Source organism: Pygocentrus nattereri, chromosome 7 (genome assembly GCF_015220715.1).
Source record: "Pygocentrus nattereri isolate fPygNat1 chromosome 7, fPygNat1.pri, whole genome shotgun sequence".
NCBI classification, from domain to species: domain Eukaryota; kingdom Metazoa; phylum Chordata; class Actinopteri; order Characiformes; family Serrasalmidae; genus Pygocentrus; species Pygocentrus nattereri.
This window is the reverse complement of record NC_051217.1, coordinates 16172549-16197684: the sequence shown is the minus strand read 5'-3', so window position 1 is coordinate 16197684 and position 25136 is coordinate 16172549. Positions and strand designations below refer to the sequence as shown.

At 38.2% G+C, this 25136-nt stretch overlaps 1 protein-coding gene across 2 annotated transcripts; it reads right to left on the bottom strand.

Moving 5' to 3' along the window:
- Positions 1 to 1790: 1790 nt before the first annotated feature.
- Positions 1791 to 14994, bottom strand: ube2q1 (ubiquitin-conjugating enzyme E2Q family member 1). 2 transcript variants are annotated; one of them, XM_017704173.2, is made up of 13 exons: positions 14368 to 14994; positions 10294 to 10398; positions 8434 to 8556; positions 8264 to 8320; positions 8003 to 8158; positions 7292 to 7376; positions 7134 to 7194; positions 6931 to 7021; positions 6490 to 6548; positions 6177 to 6225; positions 5776 to 5871; positions 4999 to 5065; positions 1791 to 4482 (listed from the first exon to the last, which is right to left on the bottom strand). In XM_017704173.2, the coding sequence occupies exons 1-13, from the start codon at positions 14524 to 14526 to the stop codon at positions 4451 to 4453; spliced, it is 1140 nt and encodes a 379-aa protein (XP_017559662.1). In that variant the 5' UTR covers positions 14527 to 14994; the 3' UTR covers positions 1791 to 4450. The 2 variants fall into 2 exon arrangements, with proteins under 2 accessions (XP_017559662.1, XP_017559739.1); XM_017704250.2 differs by having other exon boundaries at positions 8018 to 8158.
- Positions 14995 to 25136: the final 10142 nt, after the last annotated feature.

Here is a 25136-nt window from a genome sequence, read left to right as displayed (position 1 = left end):
GCCTATACTGTCTTGGCTGGTGTAGATGGATAGTGTCTTCTGATCATACTGCCAGGTTCTGGTAACATTTTCAAAGAATGTTTCAAAAGAAACATTCATAGCCTTTAATCGAAGCTTGGGTTCTCTTCAGTGAGGGCTTTCTTTGTGCAACCCCTCCAAAAGGGACCGTTGGTATTTTAAAAGTGTGACCATGACATGCAAGTCTGCACTTGTTGAACATCTCTCAATCTCTTGCTACGAGGAGACAGTGGTGGGATTACAGCCTCTTCACTGGAAACCTGCATAGTACTAGAAACAGCATAAAGTGAACGTGAATTGAAAATCCTAGCAATTTTTCCTTCTTTAGTGTAATGTATATCCAAGAGAAAGGCAGGGAGGGTCTCTGAAATACACACTAACAAATGATGGTTCTTCAAGGGTTCTTTGGTAAAGAAAATGGTTCTATATAGAGCCATGAATGTCCAAAGAGCCACTGGCATGATTAATGGGTTCTTTGCATCACCAGATTGATGACGCATGTGCTTAAGATGGTTCTACATATAAGCTTTTAGATAGGGTTTTTCCACAGTTACAATGTCAGCCGTACATTAGAAGAACGCTTTTTGGTGTAAGCTTCTACAGCACATTCTCCATCCAACTGGAGAACACTATAACCATGCCAAGGATTCTTTGAGTGTTTACGGTTCCACATAAAATAATTTTCCTTAAGTCAAGCAAATGTTTATTCATATAGTGCTTTTCACAACAACGCAAAGCAGCTTTACAGATCAAGGGGTCCGAGCTCCCATGAGCATCGCCAGTGGGAAAGGAAAAACTCCCTGAGGACAAGAGGAAGAAACCTTAAGAGGAAGCAGGACTCAAAATGAGAAACCATCCTTACTGAAGTCCTAGAGTACAAACATCCTTTTTATTTTATTTCATTTTATTTCATTTTAAGTGTGTAGCTGGCCACTTAGTCCAAAGACCTGTAGGTGTGGAAGAAAAGTGAGGTGAACCATGATATCACTGGTAAATATTACAGCGATGTGATAAAAACACAGATGTTTTGGAAGCAGCCAAAAATTACTAAAATGATATGGCATGATGATAAACTGTGCTTAAGACCAGGAATAGTCTGTTTTATTATTTTAAACTGGCCAAAACAACAGTGGTCAATCCTATTTTTAACCATTTATGTACTTCCATATACTCACCTCAGTTACCCCGTTACTGAGAAAACTTTTAAATGGGACTCTGCTGCCACCTGGTGGACAAAACAAAGCCAAATAAGATGGGCATTTGGACACCATTTGCTCTCCAGACCACATCATCCAGCTACGAACTTTCAGGCGTAAATAATGACATTCATATGAGGAGTCTTTGCACTACACTGAAAGAAAAGAACATAAAACTTCTTAAAATTCTTTATTCATAAACTTGATGCAAGTTTACAAATTTGTACTGTACATGGTCAAAATTACACTTGCAATGGAAAAGAAAAAAGAAAAATAAAGAAATAAAAAAAAGCAAATTAAAACCAATGCATGCTAACAGTGCATACCCCCCTCCCCCTCAAACACCTGACATAAACCAACCATAACTGCTCAGGGTGTTAAAGTGAAATTTCACGTTACTACTTAACTGACACTTTAGGTAATCAATCCGTTTATTTATTTATTTTTTAATTTTCTTCCGCTGCTCTGACACGGCATACCAGAGCTGCGCTCAGCCATAATGGACAACAGCAAACTGTTTCTGTGCATAGTGCCCATTACAGACACTTATACGACACTACGATTCTCTTTTATCTCTTTTTTTCAATTTGGGGTGCACTAGTCAACTAGAATTTTGGTGCTTTTGAAACATTCAATGAAAGAGCTCTAAATAAATAGGTATTCAATCCAATGAGTATTTCCCTCGCTCACAAGACGCAAGAGGCCAAAAGTGTTTAAAGTCTTCAGTTTAAATCCAGCAGCTTGAGTTACATCAAAGTTTTTTATTTTTACACAAGTCAAACACATCACCGGCTGCTCTCGACCCCACCGTCACACCCCTCAAACAGGAGCAAACATGCCAGAGAGACAGCGGAAAGGCTTTATCGTTACAAACAACCCACTGTTCAACGGAAAACATTGTACAAACGTTGGCTTGCTGAACGCAGCCCAGCAAGCAGCTTTTCCCAAAGCCAGTTAAAATCCAAAACAGCAAGTATCCAACAGATTCAGGAACAGTGAACATATGTTAATGTGGGCCCGTGAGAGATGGCTGCTCCTTCTTCTGCATGCTCAGAGATAGGACCACTGTGACGTTAACAGCCAGTGAGGCATACTGGAGATGTGCGATACCATAAATTTAAACAAAAAAAATGTAATAAAAAATTCAGAAAACATTGCTGAATGTACTACATTATGAAGGTTGGCATGACTCTACAGGTATGTTTAACACAACATTAAGTAAAGAGTTTTTCTCTCCGGTATTATAAAACCTGCAACACTTAATGTAGGTTAAAGACGCCTTTGGCCAGGTTTTCAGGATGTGGATTACACTTAATCTTAAATTAAATTGCAGTGCCAATGGATGAAAATACTTTTTAGGCTATGCTTAGGCTTAGTCTGGGCCTGGGAAACTTGTCCCCTAGGTTTTGGGATATGCAAGTACACTACACCCAACTTCCTTGCCCTTATTACTAAGATTTGATCAAGTACATCACATCTGGTTTAAGTCACTTCATGGAAAATGGAAATGACACCACTTTCAGTTTAAATCAGGGAATGCACCAATCAATCCACAGTAACAGACAAAAGAACAACTGGTGTGGTGCGGATAAAACTAAAGGCATTTCCATCAAACAGGGAGCAAAGTATCCAGGTGGATCAAAAGAGTGAAAATAACATGTAGGATCTGCATGTAAAACAGCACTGAGAAGGTTGACAATACAAAAAAACCTCGTCTAGTAGAAACGAACCAGTAAAACACTTATCACGGTCAAGCCTTTTGCTCATTTCCAAGAGCTCATGAAGACTCTGGGTACTGACCAATAACAACCATTTGAAAGTACTTCTATACAGTGGTGGCTTGTAGCAACAGTATGCTTATTTATGTAAAGATATCATGGGACAGTTTTTGTGGAAAGCAACGTTAAAGAGGGGATTCTCTTCTTAAGGCAATAATGGTTACTTTACAGTTTGTCCCATAGGAATGTAACTGGGGTCATGTAACGTTAAGCAAGTTGTCCTAAACAATCCTTCCAAAAAACTCAAACTGTGAAACTTGTATAAGCTCATTGCCACTGACTCAATACTATAGCCACTCTATATGCCCGAGTTGACAGGGTAAAAGGTTTAACAGGATTATGTAACTGTGTCAATGGCATGTTTCCATGGCATACTAGTACTGTGTTGCAAGAAACACAGCAGAATCACACTAGTTATGGAGGAATGGTCACAACTGCAGTTAATGATAGCACAGCCACGTGCAACTTCCATTCTCACTGAAGAAGAAAAACAACAAAAAACAAAAACAAAAAAACAAAAACAAAACAAAAACAGCAGTAGTCTTAATGCGTACATAAAAACATGTTTAAGATATTCCATTTTTGTCACCAAGAGGACATCAATTAAGTAATTTTTCCTTATTCTATTTGTGAGATATATCTTCAGAAGTAAGGACGTTCTGCGCTATGCAGGCATGTTATAAGCGATCCAGTCCTCGCTCAGTGAAGTTTGCTGGGAAAAGTTCATTCTCAATCCATCTTTACAAGTTTACTTACAGGCGGAGTTAATTTTTACGACTTAAATGATCCAAGTCTGGTCAGTTTTTCAGTGTGCGACCAGAAAAGACAAATGCTCCAAAAACAACGAGAGTATGGAGTGGTGATGGTGTTCAGTCTCTGCTTCTGTGAAGTCATGAGTTCATTCCCCCCACAGACCCTTCTCACCATATGCAGTCTCTCCCTCTCCCTTTCTCTCTCTCCATACTGTAGTTATTGTTTTCACCCTTATAGACATGAAGAAGGTTTGGGCAAGCGAGGTCAGCATCCAAAAGCCTGTCATTCTGCAGGACTCTTGGCATTTATAGAAGATCACTCAGTTCAAGACGACAAAAGACATCCATCCATAAAGCGTGAGAATCACAGGCATCTCTTTACAAATTTGCCGTATTAAATTCCACTCCGTCAACCAAAAACGGCCAAAGAGAGAAAGCAGGAGGAAGGGACAAAGAAGAGCTTGCAGTAGAGAATACATGAGCAGAGAGACGCGCTGTATAGACAACGTGGTAGATAAAGAAATATGTTTTACCCGTTACCTCTCCAGGTGCACATAGTTTGGAAGTCGCATAATCCAGACATGGACATCTCCAATTCGCAAGATAATGATGAGAGAAAAGAACGTGGGGAGGGGGTTGGGGAAAAAAAAAGAAAGAAGTGTTGACTCCAAGACATTGTGTCCTAGTTTGAACGAAGAGGTCTTCTTTATCCATCTTCTTTGGGTGGTGTGTACCAGCCTGTGGAGACCAGACACACATAACCATATTTAAACGACCAAAAAAACAGGTCTGGAAAAATCCATAACAAACACACTGACAAAACATATCTACATCAACACACTCAGTCAGCAGTACTCTAACCACATTGGGCATGAACCTAAAGTACCACGTGGTAATTAGCAGGCCAAATCAGTCCAAACTACACTCTTAATCTGACTAAACAGACAAGCAACTTCTACTCAGTGGGTAAGAAAGTCAGTCAATTGGGATGCCCTTAAGGGTATTTCGACCATTTTTACTTTTTCTTTGTTGTTTGATGTGAAATGCCCTGTTCTAGAGAAATGTACTCATCTACTCATCAAACTGAAGACAATTATTCAGATTAAGTGTGCGCAAGTACAATGTTAATTCCACTCCAGGTCACAACCCCTGCATCAGTTCCATATCCTGCTCAGACCTACTTGACTTAACACAACATTAACTTGGTAACCAAAAATATTATGCAGAATAGAAATGAATGAACTGAATAGTTACCATTCTTTTCATGGATCTGCACCAGTGATTTATATGACTGCTGTGCTCTGGCAAGATTGTACTGGTTCTAGAAGGAGGGGCGGGGGGGGGGGGGGGGGGGGGGGGGGTGGGAAACAATGACATTAAAATACATAAATTTATATTTATTACAAAAATAATAATCCCCGATAACATCCATGATTTGTCATGAAGTAAAACATTATGTGAAGCACTGACAATAATAAACAATATATTGACCCTATTAGGTTGATGCCACGTTTCAGATTTTTTCTCGATTAATCTACAAAATCTAAAGATAACATTTTCAAATGTAAAAACCTCAACCAAGAAGGTAGTTTCCAGTACTGCAACAATGATGTTAAACAATAAAACAAGTATGTTCACATTCAATGCGATCTCTTAAAGAGTTCATCCTGATGGTACAGTGTTTTTTGGCTATTTTGAAAAAACCTCATGGTTGCCAATGCTTTAAGCTAAAGTCTCAAATGGAAGAAAAGCAAGTGGCAACCTGACAAATACTATTCTGCCTGTATTGTAGTGGCTTCCAAGCCATTCCTTGGGGACACCCCTCCAGTTAACATTTTTGTTCTGTTCCAGGTCCAAACATCTGAAGCAGGTGATCAGCATTTAATGCTAAATGGCACTGGAAGCTCACACAAAATAACTGACTGCTCTCCAAGGAACGGACAAGGTGCCTGTGCTTATTTCACTGACAAAGTATGTTTAAGAGATACAGCTTATTGTTGCTTACAAATAAACATTTCTTTCTTTTTTTACCTTATTGGCTCCAAACTGCACTCTGGCTTTTCCTTTGACTAAAGTGGCGTTAATCTGCATGATAACAGACTCAATGGAATAGGCACTGCTCCAGCCCTGGAACAGATACAACAATATCAGTGTACTGCATTATCCAGCTTCAGTTTAGTGTGAATCTATCAAGGTATGAATGATTACACCAGTAGGTAACAATCAAGTGCTCATATCAATCTACTTCATTAAAAAACAAAAACAAAACAAAAAACAAACAAAAAAAAAAAAACATGAAAGGCACCAACAGGCTTGTAAGAAATGCAGGAGGGACATTATAGGAAGTTAAGTCAGGTAAAATGGGTGAAGCCTTGGTAAATAATGATATCAGAACTTTACAACTGTGTCAAAATCATATGTATGATCCCCACCTGCTTGGTGAGTAGTTCCATGCACAGAGCACCTCCTCCAAGGACATAACTAAAGCAAATAAACACAAAAAACAGAATAATTCATTCATATCACTTGCAAAAGAGCTACAGAGATTATGCCACTTTTAAAATGGGCTTTTTTTCTTTTTGTTCTTAGATTAAATTAAAGACTGCAATATGTTTTTATTTTCGATCTCCAAGGGTTTCATAAGGCAGGAAAACCACACCTTTCCTTAACAGTACAATGTAAAGCACCACCCATGCCAGCACAAAGTGAAAGACAATGAAGTCAGACATATTTGTAGTTACTCACCCTCCAGATAAGACAGGAGAAACTACTCGTACAAATGGTGGATCAAAAGGAAAGTTATCCTGCAAACCAGAAAAAATAAACTCTCATATTTATGGCAAACCAAGACAAACTACAATGCATGTTTAATACAGGGACAAAATAAATATAAACATGAATAAATTACAGAACTAGTGCCTACAGGAACTAGTCTACAAGTCAGAAAGCACCACTACTGTGGCACTGTTGTTTTGAAAAGCAATTACAAGCCACCGGTAGATGCTCATCATTGACTTTAGGACAGCAAATACTTAAATGAACAGAGAAAGAACAGAAGTGCACCAGATGGTCAGTGGGACTGGACAGCAAGCAGATACTAGAGAACTTCTTAAATCAGCCTTGTTATTGATCTCTTCCCTATAAAAAAAAGCAAATTGTTGGACCATTGCTAGTCTGAAGACTCACTTTGTATGAGAAATTGAGAAGGATGTAGTCCATGCCTTCCTTCTCTTTCAACACCTGGAGGTCACTGTGCAGAGGACTGTCTGGATCCACCCTGTCCATATAAACAAGGAGAATAAAAGATGTGCTGAATTCCCTTACTACCTCAGGTTGAGATCACGCATTACATAAAGAGTAAACACTAATATTAAGGGAAAGATTCTTACGTTCTTAATTTGACATGCCACTCATACAGGCTGTCGTTAACAAGCTCCACTGAATAGATCCCTGCAAAACAATTATAACAAAATGTAGTGTGATGTGTAAACATCTTCACATGTTCCTGTCTACATAAGATATGCTGAAAAGAACCTATTCCATCTACCTGATTTGTAACTCTGAGATCGGTAAATCTCTCGGAGTTCCTTCATTAGACGATCCGACGCTTGGACAGACCCTGACACGGCTCCCTGCAATACAACACAGACACATACAGAACATGAAGTGTCGCACTAGTTCCCCTCATGCCAATAAATTACAAAAATCACATCAACAAACCATGTCCTCCAATCAACAGACCAGCTAAGTATGCATGACCTAATTAACAGTACTGTAAACTGAAAACAGTCCATGTATATCAGTCATCATAAACAAAATTCAACAAGGCAGAACACACAGCTCTTATACAGATATGCCTGCTCTATTTTGCAGCCTCAAAGGCTTTACAGAGAGGCTTATGTTCCACTTTCACTACACATTTTTAGCACAGTCTGAAAGAGATGACAATGTCAAATAGGGAAACAATTCAATACTGTTCAAAAGTAAAACTTACAGAAAAACGCTACCAAGAAATCACAAGAGCTGGTATGGCAATCGAGGAAAATACTTTTATTGTTTATTCACTGAAAACTGGTGCTATCAATACTGAAAACACAACTTAATTATTAATTTTTAACTACCAACAAGACCTAGTAGAGTCTCAATCAGTGTTTTCTGTAAGAGTCAGAGTCAGTTTAAGTTATTAAACCATGTCATTAACCCAGTGATATCCCCTTTGAACCCTCGAAACATAAGAAAAAAAAAAAAATCACCTTACCGAATGTGCACTTACGTTCAAGTGGTCCTGCCTCTGGTTTTTGCGAATCTTCTCGAGGATAGCCAGGTTCTCCTTCTCTATACCATCATCCTCAGACTTTTTCCCATCCACCGGTTCCTCCTCTTTCATCTCATAATGATCCAAGTCCTCTATGTCCTGCTGACAACACACCAAGAACAGATTAATGGTCAATAGAAGTCTATGACAGTTATAGAACAATAAAGTGGGAAAAAAAAAAAAACAAAAAGAAAAATAATGCACCTCTCCCATCTCTTCTTCCTCTTCCTCCTCTGAGGTCACCTCATCTGTGGTACCATGCTAAATAGATAAAATCACAAATTTGTCATGCCTAATTAAACTATTTTTGTGTCTAGATGTAACCCCCATCATTGCTTGGGGGGCTATTTTTTCCACAGTTATTAAAAAGGTACCTTTCTGTCTGGGTTGACAGGGCCAGCAGGGAGAGGCTGATCCAGCATTTCTACATCAGGATGCTGGGGTAGATTATACAGCCTACACAGATCACAGATCAGTCTCTTCAGCTGCTGCAGGAGCTGATGGACAAAAACCGTAATGAATTACACAGTGGTCATTAAACAGCCACCAAGTCAGTGGCTACAAAGCATTGACCATTTTCTAAACTGTCTTTTCCCTATAGAATAAAATTGTCACTGTGCCTTTAGAAGTGACATGTAAATGGCCTCTGTGCTGATTGGCTTCCTTGTATTGTGCCTCATTGAAAAACCAGTATGGCTGAAAATTTCAGTATAAACAGGTGGAGCAAAACTACTTTTAGTGTGCTGAATAGGCAGATATATGTAAATGCACTGATTTTCATAACATCACAAAAATAATAAACTTAAAATGAGCTGATCTTGTTTAATTTCCATATTTGGACTATGGACTGGTGCGTGAATGATACAACTACATAAAACTCATTCATAAATTCACTTTTCTATGATGTAAGCCCTTAATAGCTTATCCACTGGCACATTTCTTAAACTCACCCAGCAGAAACTCTTACATAATATAAATATTACAGCACTGGGGACGAAATAGCTCAGACATGGTTTTGTTATTTTATCCATGACTGTTACGTTGTGCCTCTGTCTGCATTGTTGTAAATTAAACATATGATAATTTCACAGATACAGATAAATCTACAGCTCATAGTTACTACCAAGATGTCTTTAAGAATCTGGGACAAAATTCCCATAAACATACTTAATAAAAAGTGCTGAAGCACATCAGTTTTGATAAACAAAATAACCATCCACATACATTACACCAAGCTTACGGTTACAGAGTCTATGTCACACTATCAAAACAACAACAACCAATAGAATTTCACTAGCATGTAATTAATACCTCACATCAGCTCACATGTGAGCATGAAATAGGCTCCACTGACCAAAAAGCAATAACGGCTGAGATTCTGACACAAAAAAAGAAAAAACAGGTTGTCTGTTGCTTAAATTAAATCTCTCTTTTGAGCAAATGTAGAGCATTAAATGCAGTGGCCCTAAGAATAAAGAACACACTGTCAGTGGGGACCTAAAAAGTCACAGAGTTTGATACTGACAAATTCAGCACACTAAAATGAGACCAAACACTGAAACATCAGTATTAACAAGCCTACTATACAAAACAGTTTTGAGTATAGACAACTAAAGTTGTGCGACGTGCAAAGTCTAAACTTTTTCTCTATTAATTTTCTCTACTAGAAAAAGTAAATGTTGCATCATGTAATAAACACTTCAGTTCTATTAAATTTAAACATTATACACTAGCTACTTAACCAAGCCTATTACTGCCAAAGCAACTTAACTACCACATTTGACAAACCTTAGTGGTTTGTGTGGGTATTTTGTTGAGGTTTCCTGTCTTATGAGGTCAATTCAGCAATGACTTGCAAGTAACAATAGTCAGAAAATCCAATGACGTTCAGAGGAAAAATGTACGTACAGAAAATAGTACTAGCTTTGGAACAATTCAGTTCACCACAGGATGCAACAGCAGCGATTTTCAAAAACAACATTAATTTCGGTCATCATGAAAACCAACTTAGGCCCAGAGTTCATAAAGCTGGCCTCATTTGCTTGCATTCAAGCTATACCAGCAACAAAGCACTCACCAAATGCCACAACCTATGACACTTATTAACATCAAAAGTTAAGTGAACAATTAAGACTCAGTAAGAAAAACACTGCAGTCTGACAGACTTTAACTGAATTATTTAATCTAGAACTCCAAGTCTGTAATTTTGCACAGAGGGGGAAAAAAATCCTTACCAGTGTACTGCCTTTTCTTACATCCTCGAGACGTTCCAATATTTGGGTCAGGCTTGGGTCATCGGAGTCCACAAACCATATTGGGGGCGTCAAAGGATAAGATTCCTGTGAGAGCCAAACAACATTCCTAATTTACATATCTGTTTGCCTCTGTACCCAGACATTTGTCTGGGTTATCCATATACAAAGGGTTTGTCTGGGTTATCCATATCCAGATACAAAGTTAGTCTTAAGCCTAACTATCAAATGGAACCACACTAGTACACTTCCTGTTCAAAAGTATCCAGACACCTCTTCTAATTAGTGAATTCAACTATTTTAAGGTGCATCCATTGCTGACAAAGCTGTTTAACTGCAGACACTGCTTGTACAGTTTCTAATAGAACAAGATGCTCTGGAGCACTCATGAGCCAAAGGTCACCATGCCCAACATCAAGTGCCAGCAAGAGGGTATAATAGTCTCCGAAGTTGGTCTGTGAAGCAGTGGAACCAACAAGAAAACCAGGGGCCATATTACAAAAAATTCTTAAGTCTGAGATCTGCTTTGTTGTCAAGGCAACTTCAGTTAAGACTGAATTTAGGACAGAAGACATTGCAGAACAACCGTTCTTAAGTCTATAATCTTATTTCCAGAAGAGAAAACTGTATTACAGAAACATCCTAAGCTGCCAAAATATCCTAAATATTTTCTTAACTTTAAAACCAACAGCTCTCTTAACTTCTGTTTTAATCGTCTGTTTCTATTGTTTTACCCAATGACAGGCACAGTTCACTGTAAGTAGCATAATGACGTTACATTTATCTACACTGAAAATAACGCTTTGACTTAAGCCTTTTTTCCTAACGGCGTTTAAAAGCCCCAGACAGTGCAGACACGATCTCAACTGTCCCCTCTTATTACCTTCACGTGTTATTGCTCAGGAAAACTCGTCAGAAAAAATATTACAGTGATGGTAGTGAATAATGTGGAGACAGAGCTGAACATGTGTCTGTTTATTAGGAGGAAAAACGTTAGTGCGCTTGTGTAAAGTGAAATTAAGTCAAGAGTGGCGACACTGTGAGGTCTACCACCATGGCTAGGAGTGTCTAGGAACAACAGCAGCTCAGCCATGGTGGTACACCTCGCAATTTCACACAGTCACAATATTCACAACATTCTTAACTATCAGTTTATTGTGCTTTAGTTTTGTTTGAAATTCTTTACACCAGTAACGGCAGCTAACGTTAGCTGTCTGACTAACTTGATTACGTGTTTACCTTTCAGCTGTGTGCGGATGGTCGGTTGCTATGCAACTGCCACAACAGCTGACCGTCGACTTCAATCAAGTTAAGATTTCCTAACTTGAGATAAGATGCTGTAAGATAAGACTCTTAAATTAAGATAATATTTGCTTCTGTAACACGAATTTGTGAAAAATCTTATCTTGACCTGTCAGATCTTAGACCAAATTATAAGAATTTTCTGTAATACAGTGGAAGAGATTAATCTGACCCATCTCATATCCCTGCAATTAGCTATTAGTTGCATTTTACTCACTTATGGACAATGTTATTGACAATACATTTAATAAAGGTTGAAAAAAATCCACTGTATTCATAGATTTGTTAGTATAGACAGTAATTTTAAATGTGTGACAACTGGCTCGTTCTTGGCTGGTCCTACATACAAGACCTCAAATCAAAGTGTCTCATCATAATGTTATATTTTTGACATATCGCCCACCCTTACCCATTAACTCACATGCCAAGTCAACCCTAAATATGAGCTATCTATAGACAGAGCACAACAGATACTAATTGTTTCACTTTAAAAAAATCTCTAAAACAAAGTCTTTTATTGGGGCAGAAACCACAATATACTCTGCTCCAATCAGAAAGCTGCTCAAATTTAATTTAACTGGACGGCTTAGGTTTGGCTCCAGAGAGAGAGACAGAACTGGGACACAACCATTTACATGACTACACTTTTATAGAGTATAATTTCATTCCCCACAATAAATACGCCACAATAATGAGAATAATTAAAATCATTTGTTACATGGTATTGCTTTATGATTATGAGGGCCTGCTTTAGGAAAAACATAGTGAAAGCAAAATTTTAAAATGCAGACAAGTAAAATTATCACAGACTAGAAAGTAGCCACAAAATACCCAGTGGCTACACATCAAGCTAGCACATTATATGTCCAAAAGACATATAGACACCTGCTCATCCACTAGCTCTTCTACAAATCAAGAGCATTACTTTTTTCCCTGCTTAAGTAACAGCTAAGAGCATTAATGAAGTCGTGCCCTGATGCTGGCTAATTAGTTTTTGATCACAAACACTACTTGAAAATTCTTGACTGCAGTGATGGAGCTCCATCCAGGCCCTTTAGGTGTGATCCAGAACTAATCATAGAGGAATATAAGGCATTGGGCTGTGGAGCTTTATACCCCTCTATCTGACACTTGACATTGGGCATGGTGACATGGCTCATGTGTGGTTGCACCAATGCTTTCCAATAGAGATTATGCAAGCAGCTTGTGCACAAATGAACACCTGTGCCAGCAATGGACGTAAAAATGCACCTTAAAGAACCTGAATTCAATAATTACATGTGCTGTCTGGATACTTTGTACTTTTAGTTTGCAAATCCAGCAACGAACATCTGCTCTCTGATTATCTAAACTGGCAAAGCTATTGGTTCGTGCAATATCACATCCATTTATTCAGCTTCACCAACTCAACAGTTAAGAGTCGACTTTATCATGTTATGTGTGTTAGAGCTATTAATCTTGCTGATTACTACTACAAATACTACAGTTATTTTCTGGCTGCTCTGATCCATTTTGTATGCAAGCTTGTTTTCACCACTGGAAATAATAATACATATATATATATATATATATATATATATATATATATATATATATATACACACACACACACACACACACACACACAGACACACACACACACATATATATATATATATATATATATATATAAAATCACATCTAGCACAGCAAGCACAGCACATAACATTTAGTACGTTATAATAATGAGAAAGTTTTCCATAATTATGACTTAGTTCTTCATAATTTTGGCAGAGCATCTCATTATTATGACTTGCTATCTCAGAAAAACAACTGTTATAATTTTGACCTAATAATGTGACCCGCTCATAACTGTGACCTAACATCTTAAAATTATGATTTAGCATATCAATCATCTCTTAATGTCTTTTAATAATGACTTATGTTACGGTTATGCCTTATAATCTCCTAATTATGAGTTAATATCTCATAATTATGACTTGGTATCTCGTAGTTACGAGAAAGATCTCATTTTAAAGCAGTAGGTATTTATTAGGAGATATAAAGCCACAATTATGAGAAACTGGCTCACTATGATGAGACACTGAGCCATAATTGCGAGATAGAACCTTATTATTATGAGATAGCGAGTCAAATTACGAGATGCTACATCATAACTGAGATACCAAGTGATCATTTTTGAGGAGATATACATATAGCCAAATGTTTCTCCAGTGGCGGAAACGGGCTTCCACAGTTTTGGGATCTTGGTTAACTTAGTTGCTAGTTAATCTGAGTATTTTCGTTCTTTATCAATGCTAAGTTAGAACAGTGATATCTTACTAGCTACGTTGACGTTTTCTAGAAAACGCAGTAATGAACGGCTTATAAGCTGACGAATATTGGTCGGTTAGCGACGCTATACAGCATCAAATGTTTCCATTATTCTCGTTTTTATTCTAGGATATTTAGTGCGGGGGGGGGGGCTATTAGCCATTGCTAGCAGCATGAATGTAGCCCAGCTAACAAGGCTGAACTCGGTTTCCTATTCGCTAGGTTCTGGTCAAATTTCCCCGTTCCTCCTTAAATGGCGCAGGCCAGAATGTAACTGCTGCACCATTTAAGGTGTAACGGGAGAATTTCAACGACAGGCTTGCGAATAACAGCTTCGTGCCCAGCTACCTGGCTAGCTAACGTTGGCTAGCTTACTTTGCTCAGACAGCCTGGCTAACTCCTATTCCATAAGCTACGCTGGCAGCAATCTCCCCTTATTACCGTGATGTTACAGTGGATGATCAGCAGCTTTTCTCCGGTCACGTTAAACTGGCAGCTCAGCTCATCGGGCTTCCAGTCGATGATCCTGAACCGTTCGTGGTTCGGGTCGAAAATCGACTCCAGAAACTTCAGCTCGGCCTTCAGTCCCGAAACCGACATCTTCCGCTCATCTCCGGCCGAGCCGCAGGGGAGAGAGATTGCACGGAGAAGGAAAAAACACGAGACCGGACCTGATTTGTGTAACGAAAATTAAGCAAATACGCCCACCAAGGCCAGAAAATGTCCGCAGTTTTTTTAACGACACCCTCCTTTTTCTCCTTTTTACCAGTCCCTCCTCAGCCGACTGTTAGCTCACGAGCTAACTTTAGCAGGCTAATAACAACGCCTCGGCAGGTTCGTTGTTGTTGTGTGTTTATTTTTTCCGTCTATTTTTGTTGATGTCAGCGAACAAAGAAGCGACCTAAGACGCCAAACGTGTCCCTAAGACGTTCATCTGATGTCCTAGACTCGATATTAGCCCCACTCACACGTTACGTTGTAAAAAAAAATATGTTGTAAAATGAAAAACGAAATGCAGAACTGTGGGCGCTAAACGGAAGCCTCGTCTGGGGTTTAAAGATGGCCGTGGCGTGTCGGGAACGCGCTCAGCTCGGTTCTGGCGCACCATGAGCGCGCACGACTGAGGGAAACAGCTTTGAGAAACACAAAGTCCTGTTCTCTGAGTGATTTAGCTCCGTTTATTAGTTTATCCATATGACTCTGGCAGGATATAAGCTCGCAGAAACGAGCAAAAGTGTGCAAACTGCTGAAATATCTGAAGAAGTTCATCCACATCTAGAATTCAAATGCTTTAGTCTGGTTTGGGAGCCACTGCTAATTGCAGCCTTTCCTTCTGTCACGATTAGTTTCTTCTCAAGACATTATTTATATAGGTTTCAGAGTCGTTTAACCTATTTAATCATAATTTATACAAATTTGTGTCTACAGCATAATTAAATCTTTCCAAATGTCATTTTTATTAGAAATGAAATTCCTGTTCTGAGCCATGAGTCTACATATGCCAGCAGCATTTTCTCCTGTTTGGGCTATAAAAAGTGCATCATATGTATTTTTATTTCTTTATTCTATAGTTCTATAGACAAATAACATTAACCGTAAACCTTTTCTCCAAGTTAAGTTTGGACTAATATTCCAGATGATGTAATAAACAAACGAATAAATACACAAATAACTAAATTCGTTTTTTTTCTATTTTTATTTGTCTGTATTATTGGAGTAAAGCAGCTCTCCTTTACATTGTGTGAACATTTTATGATGTGTGGGTCAATAGAAATGCACCAGATTTTATTGCAGTAAGAGCTCATTATATTAGACCTTTTTATCCCTCTGCTGAAAAGTTACTATTTTGATGATTCATTCATTCATTCATTCATTCATCCATTCATCAATTCCTGGCCAAATTGCATCATTGTTTGCCATCTTGGAGTGAAACAGTCAGCTTTCGAGGAAATAGCAGAATTCATGATCGCGGTTTATGTTGCATTATGGTAAAGGGTTTTATAATTAATCTGAGATGTGATCTGGAAGTTGCTGACATCTACTTTGCCAAGAAAATGCTGGAGAAATCCTGGACAGTTTTCATTATTTTAATACTTTATACATTGTCTTTGAAATTAATAGATTACAGAGTACCGTATCCTAAATTTTTATTGCTTTTGGTTAAGTCCACTTATGATGTTTGTGTGAGTTTATGTACCAAAGAGAGCCATAATTCATTTTCACATGAACATTTTACATCTGTTCATCCATCAGAATTAAACATGCTGTTTTTGTGACTCTGCCCAATGGCTGGATTGGCTCCAGCTTCCCCTGTGACCCAGAAGGATTAGTGGCTTTGAAGATGCTTGTGTGTGTTTTGTTACTGTACCTTTAATGCAGATGTACACACTTAAAAATATAGTTTTTCAAGGGTTTACAGTAAAGAAAATGATTCTATGTAGAACCATGAACACTAAAAGAACCCAGTGGATGATTAAAGGGTTCTTTGCGTGACGATAAAGTGCTTCATATTGATGAAGCACTGTATATGGTTCTACATAGAAACTCTTTGAAATGGGATCTATATAACACCAAAAAAGAGTTATTCTATTGTAGCAAGCCTTTTTGGTGCTATATAGAACTCTGTTAAAAAAATGTTTCTATATAGAACCACCTCCAGCATGGTTCTATGCAGAGCCATTTCTTTACTAAAGAATCCTTGAAGAGCCATAATTTTTAAGTAAGTATGTAAATGGTCTCTGTGCTAATTGGCTGCCCTGTATAATGCCTTATTTAAAAAGCAGTCTAGGCTGAAACACTCCTTATAACTTCAGGATGAGTGGGCCGAGCTAAACTGCTGTAGGCTGAATTGGTGGGTGGGTTTTGGTGACGTCATTAAAATAATGCGTTCAAAAACCATATGTTTTTGCAGCTTCGCTTTCATGAATGGACTATATGGACTGAGAGAAAAGTGCATTTGTGAAAGCTTAAAGATCTTTACAAACACTTCAATTTAAAAAAGTTAAATTGTATGCTTGTGGGGGGGGGGGGGGGGGGGGCTTGGTGAATGGGCTTGTTTTTGGGTATAGGTTTGGCACAATTTGAGAAACTTTGTTGTTACAAATATTCACCAGGGTTGTCACTCATGCAACACTTCTTGGACTTCTTTTGTGCAGAGAGCACGTCATAGAAAACCAAATTTCCCTCACTTTTTTGAACAAAGGCGTTTGAATAAACAGAAATATATAAACATTGTTTATATTCATAACCCAGTTCATATGGTCCATAAATAGTAACTTCAACTGCACAAGCAGCATGTTTTCGTGATATCATTTACACACATCCTATTCAACCCATTCAGCCTACAGCAGTTTAGCCCTGCTCTTTCATATTGAAATTCTAAGGAGTGTTTCAGCTCAGAGATGTTTTTTTTTGAATGAGGTGCAATACAGGACAGCCATCCAGAACAGAGGCCATTTACACACACCAGTCTTAAAGGCACAGTAACACATACAGCCTGTTGTTGTTTACTTTTATTTATATGAGTGAGGTTGTAAAAAAGGGTCATGTAAAAATGAATCATGACCATTTTGGCACATAGAAATGAGAAAATGTTGTAAGTTGACCTCAAGAAAAATGTAGAGTATGGGTCCATTAAAGTGCTACGAAAGGAAATCACACTATATGTTTTATTTGCTGAAACATTGGGAAAAAATCGGAAACAAAAATGTGGCCCATGCAAACATTATAGCACATTTTATATTTTGTATTTTAGTTTCTTCATATATGTTAAGCTCATATGTTAAGCTCAAACAGAAACTGTGCTCTGCAGTGCTCCTAAGAGGTGCTCCTAAGAGGATGTATTGGAGACTTACAAAATCAAATAGGTTTGAGAGGATATACATATTTATGTTTGAATTCATCTGTGGCAAAAGGACAATAAACATGATCTGTATGCAGGGGAAAAAGCTGTGGATTCATGTTCTTTACCTACCAGCAGATGTCTCCCTCCTGTTGCATTATCACGCATTCGACAGGGATGGAAAAATGATACAATTTCAAGGAGACACCTCCGTATAAATAGAAGAAGGTTAAATGGGTTAATTAGTCACTCATATTACGACATTAATGACAATAACCATCAACACAGGGAATAGCGCACTGGAACCAACCTAACAAGCACAGGGCAGCCTACATTGAAAGTGTCTTAGCTGTAATTTGGTTGTGTGGAAGGCGGTACCATAATTATTTTAGCTCTAAACATAGAGCACTGGAGCCAGGGCTGTAATGGGCGGTAGAAAGCTTAAATGAATGATTTCAGTGCTCTGGTTATTAGAGGGCAGGAAAGACGTATGTGCAGGCCAAAGGAAGATGAGAAGAGCCTGAAATGTGAGCGGACAGGCGCGAGAGGTTCACTGAAGCATGGCAAACTTTTAAAGTAAACAATCCCACCACTCCCTGAGGAGTTAGACCCTTTACCGAGACGCATGTGAGTGTGTGTGTGCGCGCCTAACACAATGCTAGGCCTGTCAGCCTGCATTTTGCCATGACAGTGGTCCAGAGAACAAGCACCAGACTGTCAGCTACATTTGAAGTCTGTCCACATGCAGAGAGGAGTTAGAAACAGACCCTCCCCCAGATTGGCAGGTCACCCAAGAGGTTTGCACTGGCTGTTTAAGGTCAGGCAGAATTTCAAATTTAACCAGTAGCAAGAAGCATCAGAATAGGACCCAATGTAGTGCTTATTTAAAGATGTGCTTCAGCATTTTTCAACCTAATCTCTATCTGCCGCATCTGTACTGCACTGTTGATTACCGTAAACAATCATTTTAATGCTTTTTCCTACTACTAGTTGACCCAAAGGAGCTGATAGTAGTCATCGGGGATTCGCTGCGTTTTGCAAATAAACGTTTCAACTACGTGACTACAAGATGCAAATTTGGAGCTACAACCATTGCACTGTAATAGTGCAATTCTTGGGCTGAGACAGACCGAGAATGTCTTACCGAACCATTTCTATGAAGTTTTCAGACCTTTGCTCACTGAATTAGCACAAGAAAAATCACATACATTAGTTTTTTTCAAAAGCAGGGGTTCCCGATTCTTTTAACTACTGTCAGGGGGCTGGGTGGCGTAGAGGGGTTGATAATGCTGTGACCCACATAATTAGCCTATGTTTTGCTATTGTCAAGGCATGTTTTGCCTCCAAATGGCACAGTAACTGAATGGCTTTATAGCCTCATTCGCTACCTGCTTCTCACACATCACACACAATGGACTTGGTGCATTAGAATCCAATGAATGTCAGCGTATTTTGTTTGAATGATGCTCTTTCTTCTTGATATCGTTTTTGTGCTTTTTTCTGGGTTTGCAATCCATATAAAAAGTTGGTTAATGTCATCATTTTCTCCATTTTTGTCATGACCTGAAAGCAGCCACTTATACCTACATATGCACAAGGTCATACAGTGATGTGATGTTTAATGTCACATAAAATTAGTTTATGAACATTTTAATGGCAATAGGTAAACCATAAATAAAGATTCTAATATTTTTTTACATTAATACTATTACTATTATTCCTACTACAACTACCTCTACTACTACTATAACTACTGCTACTACTACTACTGATAATAATGACAACAATAATAATAATAATAATACTAATATTATTACTATTAATTAGTTGGTAATAGTTGCGATAATAATGTTGGTAACCTCTGTTCTAAGTTGTTCTCATATTCATGCTGATCAAGCAGAAAAGAGTGAAAACTCCACCCACACCACTTTCAGAATCATCTGCTTGCCTTAGATGTGACAGATAGACAGGAATCAGATTAAAAATGCTGCCTTTGAAGCGCCAGCAATTACAGTCAATCTATGAGAGTGCCACTAGATGGTGCTAGATACCAAAATGAGACCTTTGTTTTAGTCCTGCTGTTGCATTAGGCCTGCAGGGTTTAGAAATGCTTTCAGTACAAGCTGTCATTTATAAGAAAGTGATGGCTGCTGAAAGGAGATACAACACTTCATCATATACTTCTCTGCATGCATCATCTCAACACTACCCATATGCAGTAGCTATAGATGGCAGATTGAGTTTTATATTATGGAGAATCTATATTGTCTTTGCCTGGATAAAGAATGGCAATGAAAATAGAGTTCATACGGCAGTCCTGCTAAGGCATCATTCACAGAGAGAGCGCTCTAAGTGCATAAGTGCATGAGTGCCTTGTTTAAAGATCAGTCATGGCAGCACGCCAGCGCCTCTTATGTCTCTTCTGGGCAAATGCTGTGATACTGTGCGTATAAATTACATTTTACTTGGAGACATCAATTTTGAAACGGTTCCCTAAGACATTCCCCAAACCCAAAAATGTTGTAATCAAATAAACAACCCTCATCTAGAGATTAGTCAAAAGAAACATAATGCTGAGACTTCAGTTCTATTGGTGGTCATAAAGTACTACAGATACTATATGATAAAAGCAATGCACAATGAGCACAAGGCTGGGATTACGGGCCAGACGGCAGGTATACCAGCGCTCAGTGTTGACTTTACAGCATTGATTATGTAGGCATATGGTTGGCAAATCACTTTGCACCAATAAAATTTTGGTTGGTCTGCTTACATTGGCTTAAATTTGAGTGGTGAACAATCACATGATATTATCATGATTTCCATCATTTTAAATTGCGGTTCATGTATGTCTATCTGAGTAGACCGAGATAGAGCTGATGTTGACTCTGACCTTCTATTCCTTAACATCCATTATCCAACATGCCAATCTGATGGCAGAATTCTGATAATGATGCTTTTACTTTGATCAAACATCTACATAGTCACAGACCCAACACAGTCCCCAGCACAACACACGCCTGGAGGGCAGGGGGCATCCCCCCTCTCTGTCTAAAGTGTTTTACGGCCTGTAGTGTCTGAATTCAGGCACTCTAAATCACCGAGACCAATTGCCATGCACTTGATTGTCAGAGTCAGGGGTCCTTGGGGTCAGGGTTATTAGAGGAAAGTGGAAGCTGACGCCACCTAAATAACATGAATAATTCACAGTGAACACAAGCAGAGCCTGCATTGCATTACCAATAGCTCCCTCTGGTGTGGTTCCATTAATTAAAGAGACACTTTCCTAAAATGATTATTCTATTACTGTACACAGTTCGTCTGTGTCTCTGCTCTGAGCATTTGAGACACCAATGCTAGCTGTACATTACAGTAATGAGTAAGCAGCTTCTGTGATGAGAGACTGAATTAGTGCTCTGATCATCACCACAGGGTGCGATGTGGTCATGCCTGACCAATGCTAGAGTCTTGATCCTGTCAGATTAAATAAAAGACAGCCAGTGAGTGATCACGTAGTCACAAAATCAAGGTCAGTTTAGGGGCTAACTTTACTTTGCAATGGAGTTCAGAGCCCTATCCTGAAACAGCAACCTTTTGGTACATTTACATTAGTCCAGGCTGGCATTGGGCGTGAATGCATCCTCTTCTTTCAGTTGATCCCATGTGGTAGTTTATAATGGCTTTCTCTGTGTAATCCACTTGAAATGAGGTCTTGAGTCAATATTTATTTAATAAATGCTCTAATTTGAGTATAATTAAGAAGTGAACATATTCTGCATGACTACATTATGTTCCTTTTACATGTTCCTAAATAATAATAATTTTTAAGTTAAAATCGGATAAAATTGGATTTTGAGGGCAGAAGTCAAAGCTGATAAGGTTTTGCAGTCAACACTAATTATTTCAAAAGGGTGTCAACATTCATCCCAGTGTCTTCCCACTTGGATGTTTTTTATTTTTATTTATTTCATTTAAGGGGATGGTCTCGCATAAATATGTGAGTATCTTTTATTTTGTATCATTGCTTTTATTTGTCAGAAAGTTCATCATGCATTCCGGATTGGCTCTAGTCTTTTAGGATCCAAAGTAGGATTTTTTTGAGCCCTGCATATTACTAGCTAATATACTATACAATTAACCAGGAATTAGTAAACAATTACTTTTTTCACCTCACTGGAGCATCATAGACAACATAATGGTACAGTAATCACCTAGAAGTTACGGGGCCACCTGGTGGCTGTGTGGCCTTAAACAGCTGCTCATGTCAATTATTCGGTTGAGCTAGCACTGATGGTTTGTAAGAATCCTTGGTTCACAGTTTCCCTGGTCTGGCCCTGCCCCTTTCTATCACCTTCTTAGCCCCATGCCTTCATAAACACTGCCACCTGTCTATAGCTGGTAACCACTCCCAGCAATTTTGGTTCTCAGGTGTTTCTAATCTGTGTATTTACAGCCCTCATCTTCCCTGTCTTGTCTTGAATATTGTTACATCACTACTTGAATGTGAAGATTCCTTTGTAAGTTAGATATGTGCCGAACTATAGAGGCATAAAAATAACCTTCTACTACTACACTCAGCTTATGTCTTTACTTATTTATTACATGTAATATGTATATATTGTTGGCATATGCACTGCAACAGTATTTGAAGTAATTCTGAGTGCACATTGAATGATCTATGATATGGAGAATATGCATTTCAAACTGTTCCAAAAGCAGAAGGGTTCGAAGCAGCACTATGTAACATTTGGGGATTTGGAGACATCTCTGGTTGAAATGTGTAATTGCACCCAACATGTGGTGGAACATTTTATATCATCATGAATTTGATGATCACAAGCATGTTGAAAGAGTATTCAAAGAGAACTCAGTGAAAACTTGGTGCAGGATGTTTCCTCTAAAGATTTAAATGAATGATTAACATCATCAGTATAATGCAGCTTTTGCATTTGAGGCCTAAGCATTAAGCTGGACCTTCTTTTTGAGTCTGTGCATGTAACATTAATACATGAAGATGTATGTCTTGGTTTGAAAAACCCCTGGAAAATCCGCCCTGACTCCTCTGACTTTTACATTATTAGTTCAGTTATTGGTTCAATTATTAGTAACTCTACTTCGTTAAAAAAAACCTACTTATTAAAAAAAAAAAAAAAACGACAACAACAAAGACAGTGCTGAACATTTGAGATTGTCTTGTTCATCACAAACGGACAACTCAAAGACCACATGCCACCTGATTGGGTGATCATGTTGCATTGGTCAGATTAATTCATTTAAAGTTCAGCTCTGCTAGACTTCACCTAAATTCAATGTTCTGGTCCCATGCAATTGGTTATGACTGGACTGATGCGTCATATAGTAAATGAATGAGATCTGTTGCAGTATGTTGCGATGCCAGACCACTGAACACCAATACAGTGGGACAGAACTGCAGTATGATTTTTTATTGTCCAACCTGATGCAATTATAATGTATAGATTTACAGTGAGATAGTACATTTATTTAATATTTTTTGACCAGCCACTCCTCTTTCTTGACTGCTCGGCAGATGAAGGGGCAAAAGGCAGTCAGATGCCCGCTGGGAAAAGGCCACGGTTCCATCTCATTGCCTGGTTGTAATTCGTTTTCATTGCTATGGGCTGAGAGAGGAGGCGGGTGGCAGGCGTAGACCTGGCTGTTCTACAGATGTTTATTAAAGAAACAGCAGAGTGGGTGGAGCGAAAATTATATGGTGCCTTTATCGCCATTCCTCCTCTTCCTTTAATTCTTTCTTTACTGCCAAGAGTGCATCCGACTGTACAAGATTAATGGGGAGAAGAGGTCAGAGTATTGGTCATGTCACCACCATAATAATTCAGAGTGAGCAGGTCCACATGAGAGGGTTGGTTTTTAGAAAAATATATAGGCTGTTGGATTAATGGCACCTATTAATATGGTAGAAAAAGGCAACCATAGTTTTAAGGAACTGATAGAATGGCATTTCCTCAGTGATTTTACATTGTGTTGTGGTTCAGTGTGATAGACTCACTGTTTATTTTTCATTTCTGTGAAACAGCAAAATGTCATTAACATCAAGGTCTATGCAAAAAACACATTTCTGCTGTTTCATGTGCTTTTCTTGTTTAGTATGTGATTTTAATGCTGCTACATTTATTTTGACACATTATTTTGAAACTCCATCCATCCATCCATTTTCTAAGCCGCTTCTCCCTCAGGCTCGCGGGGGTGGGGTGCTACAGCCTGTCCCAGCAGTCATCTGGTGGAAGGCAGAATACACCCTGGACAGGTCACCTGTCCATCGTGACCTGAACTCATTTAAACTATTGCAGAACTTCCAACAATAAAGCCAGCATGGAGCTTCTCTTATACAGTGATAGAAAACACAGTGAACCAATTTCATATGATTATCCATTTTGCTATGACCAGCATGAACATAAACATGCAGCAGTTACTCTGAGGGCTGATTTTAAATGGCCCATATCAAGGAAAACCAAATATTCCCACTTTTAAAAAAATCTGTTTTGCATAGTGCAGAAATATTGTATTAAAATATACCATAAGTACATAAGGCCATATATAACCTGTTCTACTGAATTAGATCTAACAGCAGTCCTACAGTTTAACAAGTTTAAAACTATTTACAAAACAAGTATTCAGACCTTAGAAATTTACAAGAATTACCATGTAATGTATTTAAAATCAAGGTATTAATTAAGATTAATTAAGCAATAAGCTAAATATGTATAAAATATATAAAAATATATATATAAAAAAATCAACCAACATTTATAGCATGCTTTCTATTAGGAGGGGTCTTTTAAAATTATCTTTTTAAACATTTATTTTTAGTTTCTATAAACTAATCTTTAAATAAAAAAAAAATCCACATTTTCATGTCACCGCCAAAATACAAAAAGTTTTAGTTCATAGATGGAGCCTTTTTTTACCCAGAGCCATGCATTTTAGAGCAAGAAATGAAACTGCATCCCTGTCCCTCAGGGCCACATGATGAGCAATTATTTCCTATTGCTTTGAAGTAAATGTGGCCAGATGTAAGCCAGTGTATGACCTTTTTTTGTGTTTTAATGAAAAATAAATATGCTTTTATGATTTGAACCATTCAAAGTGTGTTTGCTAGCCTTGAACTGCATATTTTTTTTGAGTTCTGCTGCAAATTAGCTGAAGTTGTCACCACTGAAACATCTGGTACAGGTTTGGTGTGTTATGATTCTTTCAGTAGTGACAAAATTGAATAATCATTTGTTTTTTAAAAAATAAAAAAATTAAGGTATAGGGTTAAAGCATTTAAAAAGTCTAAATTCTAAGTCAGTTAAAAGTCATAAATGTGCTTTAAACTGCTTTTTGAACA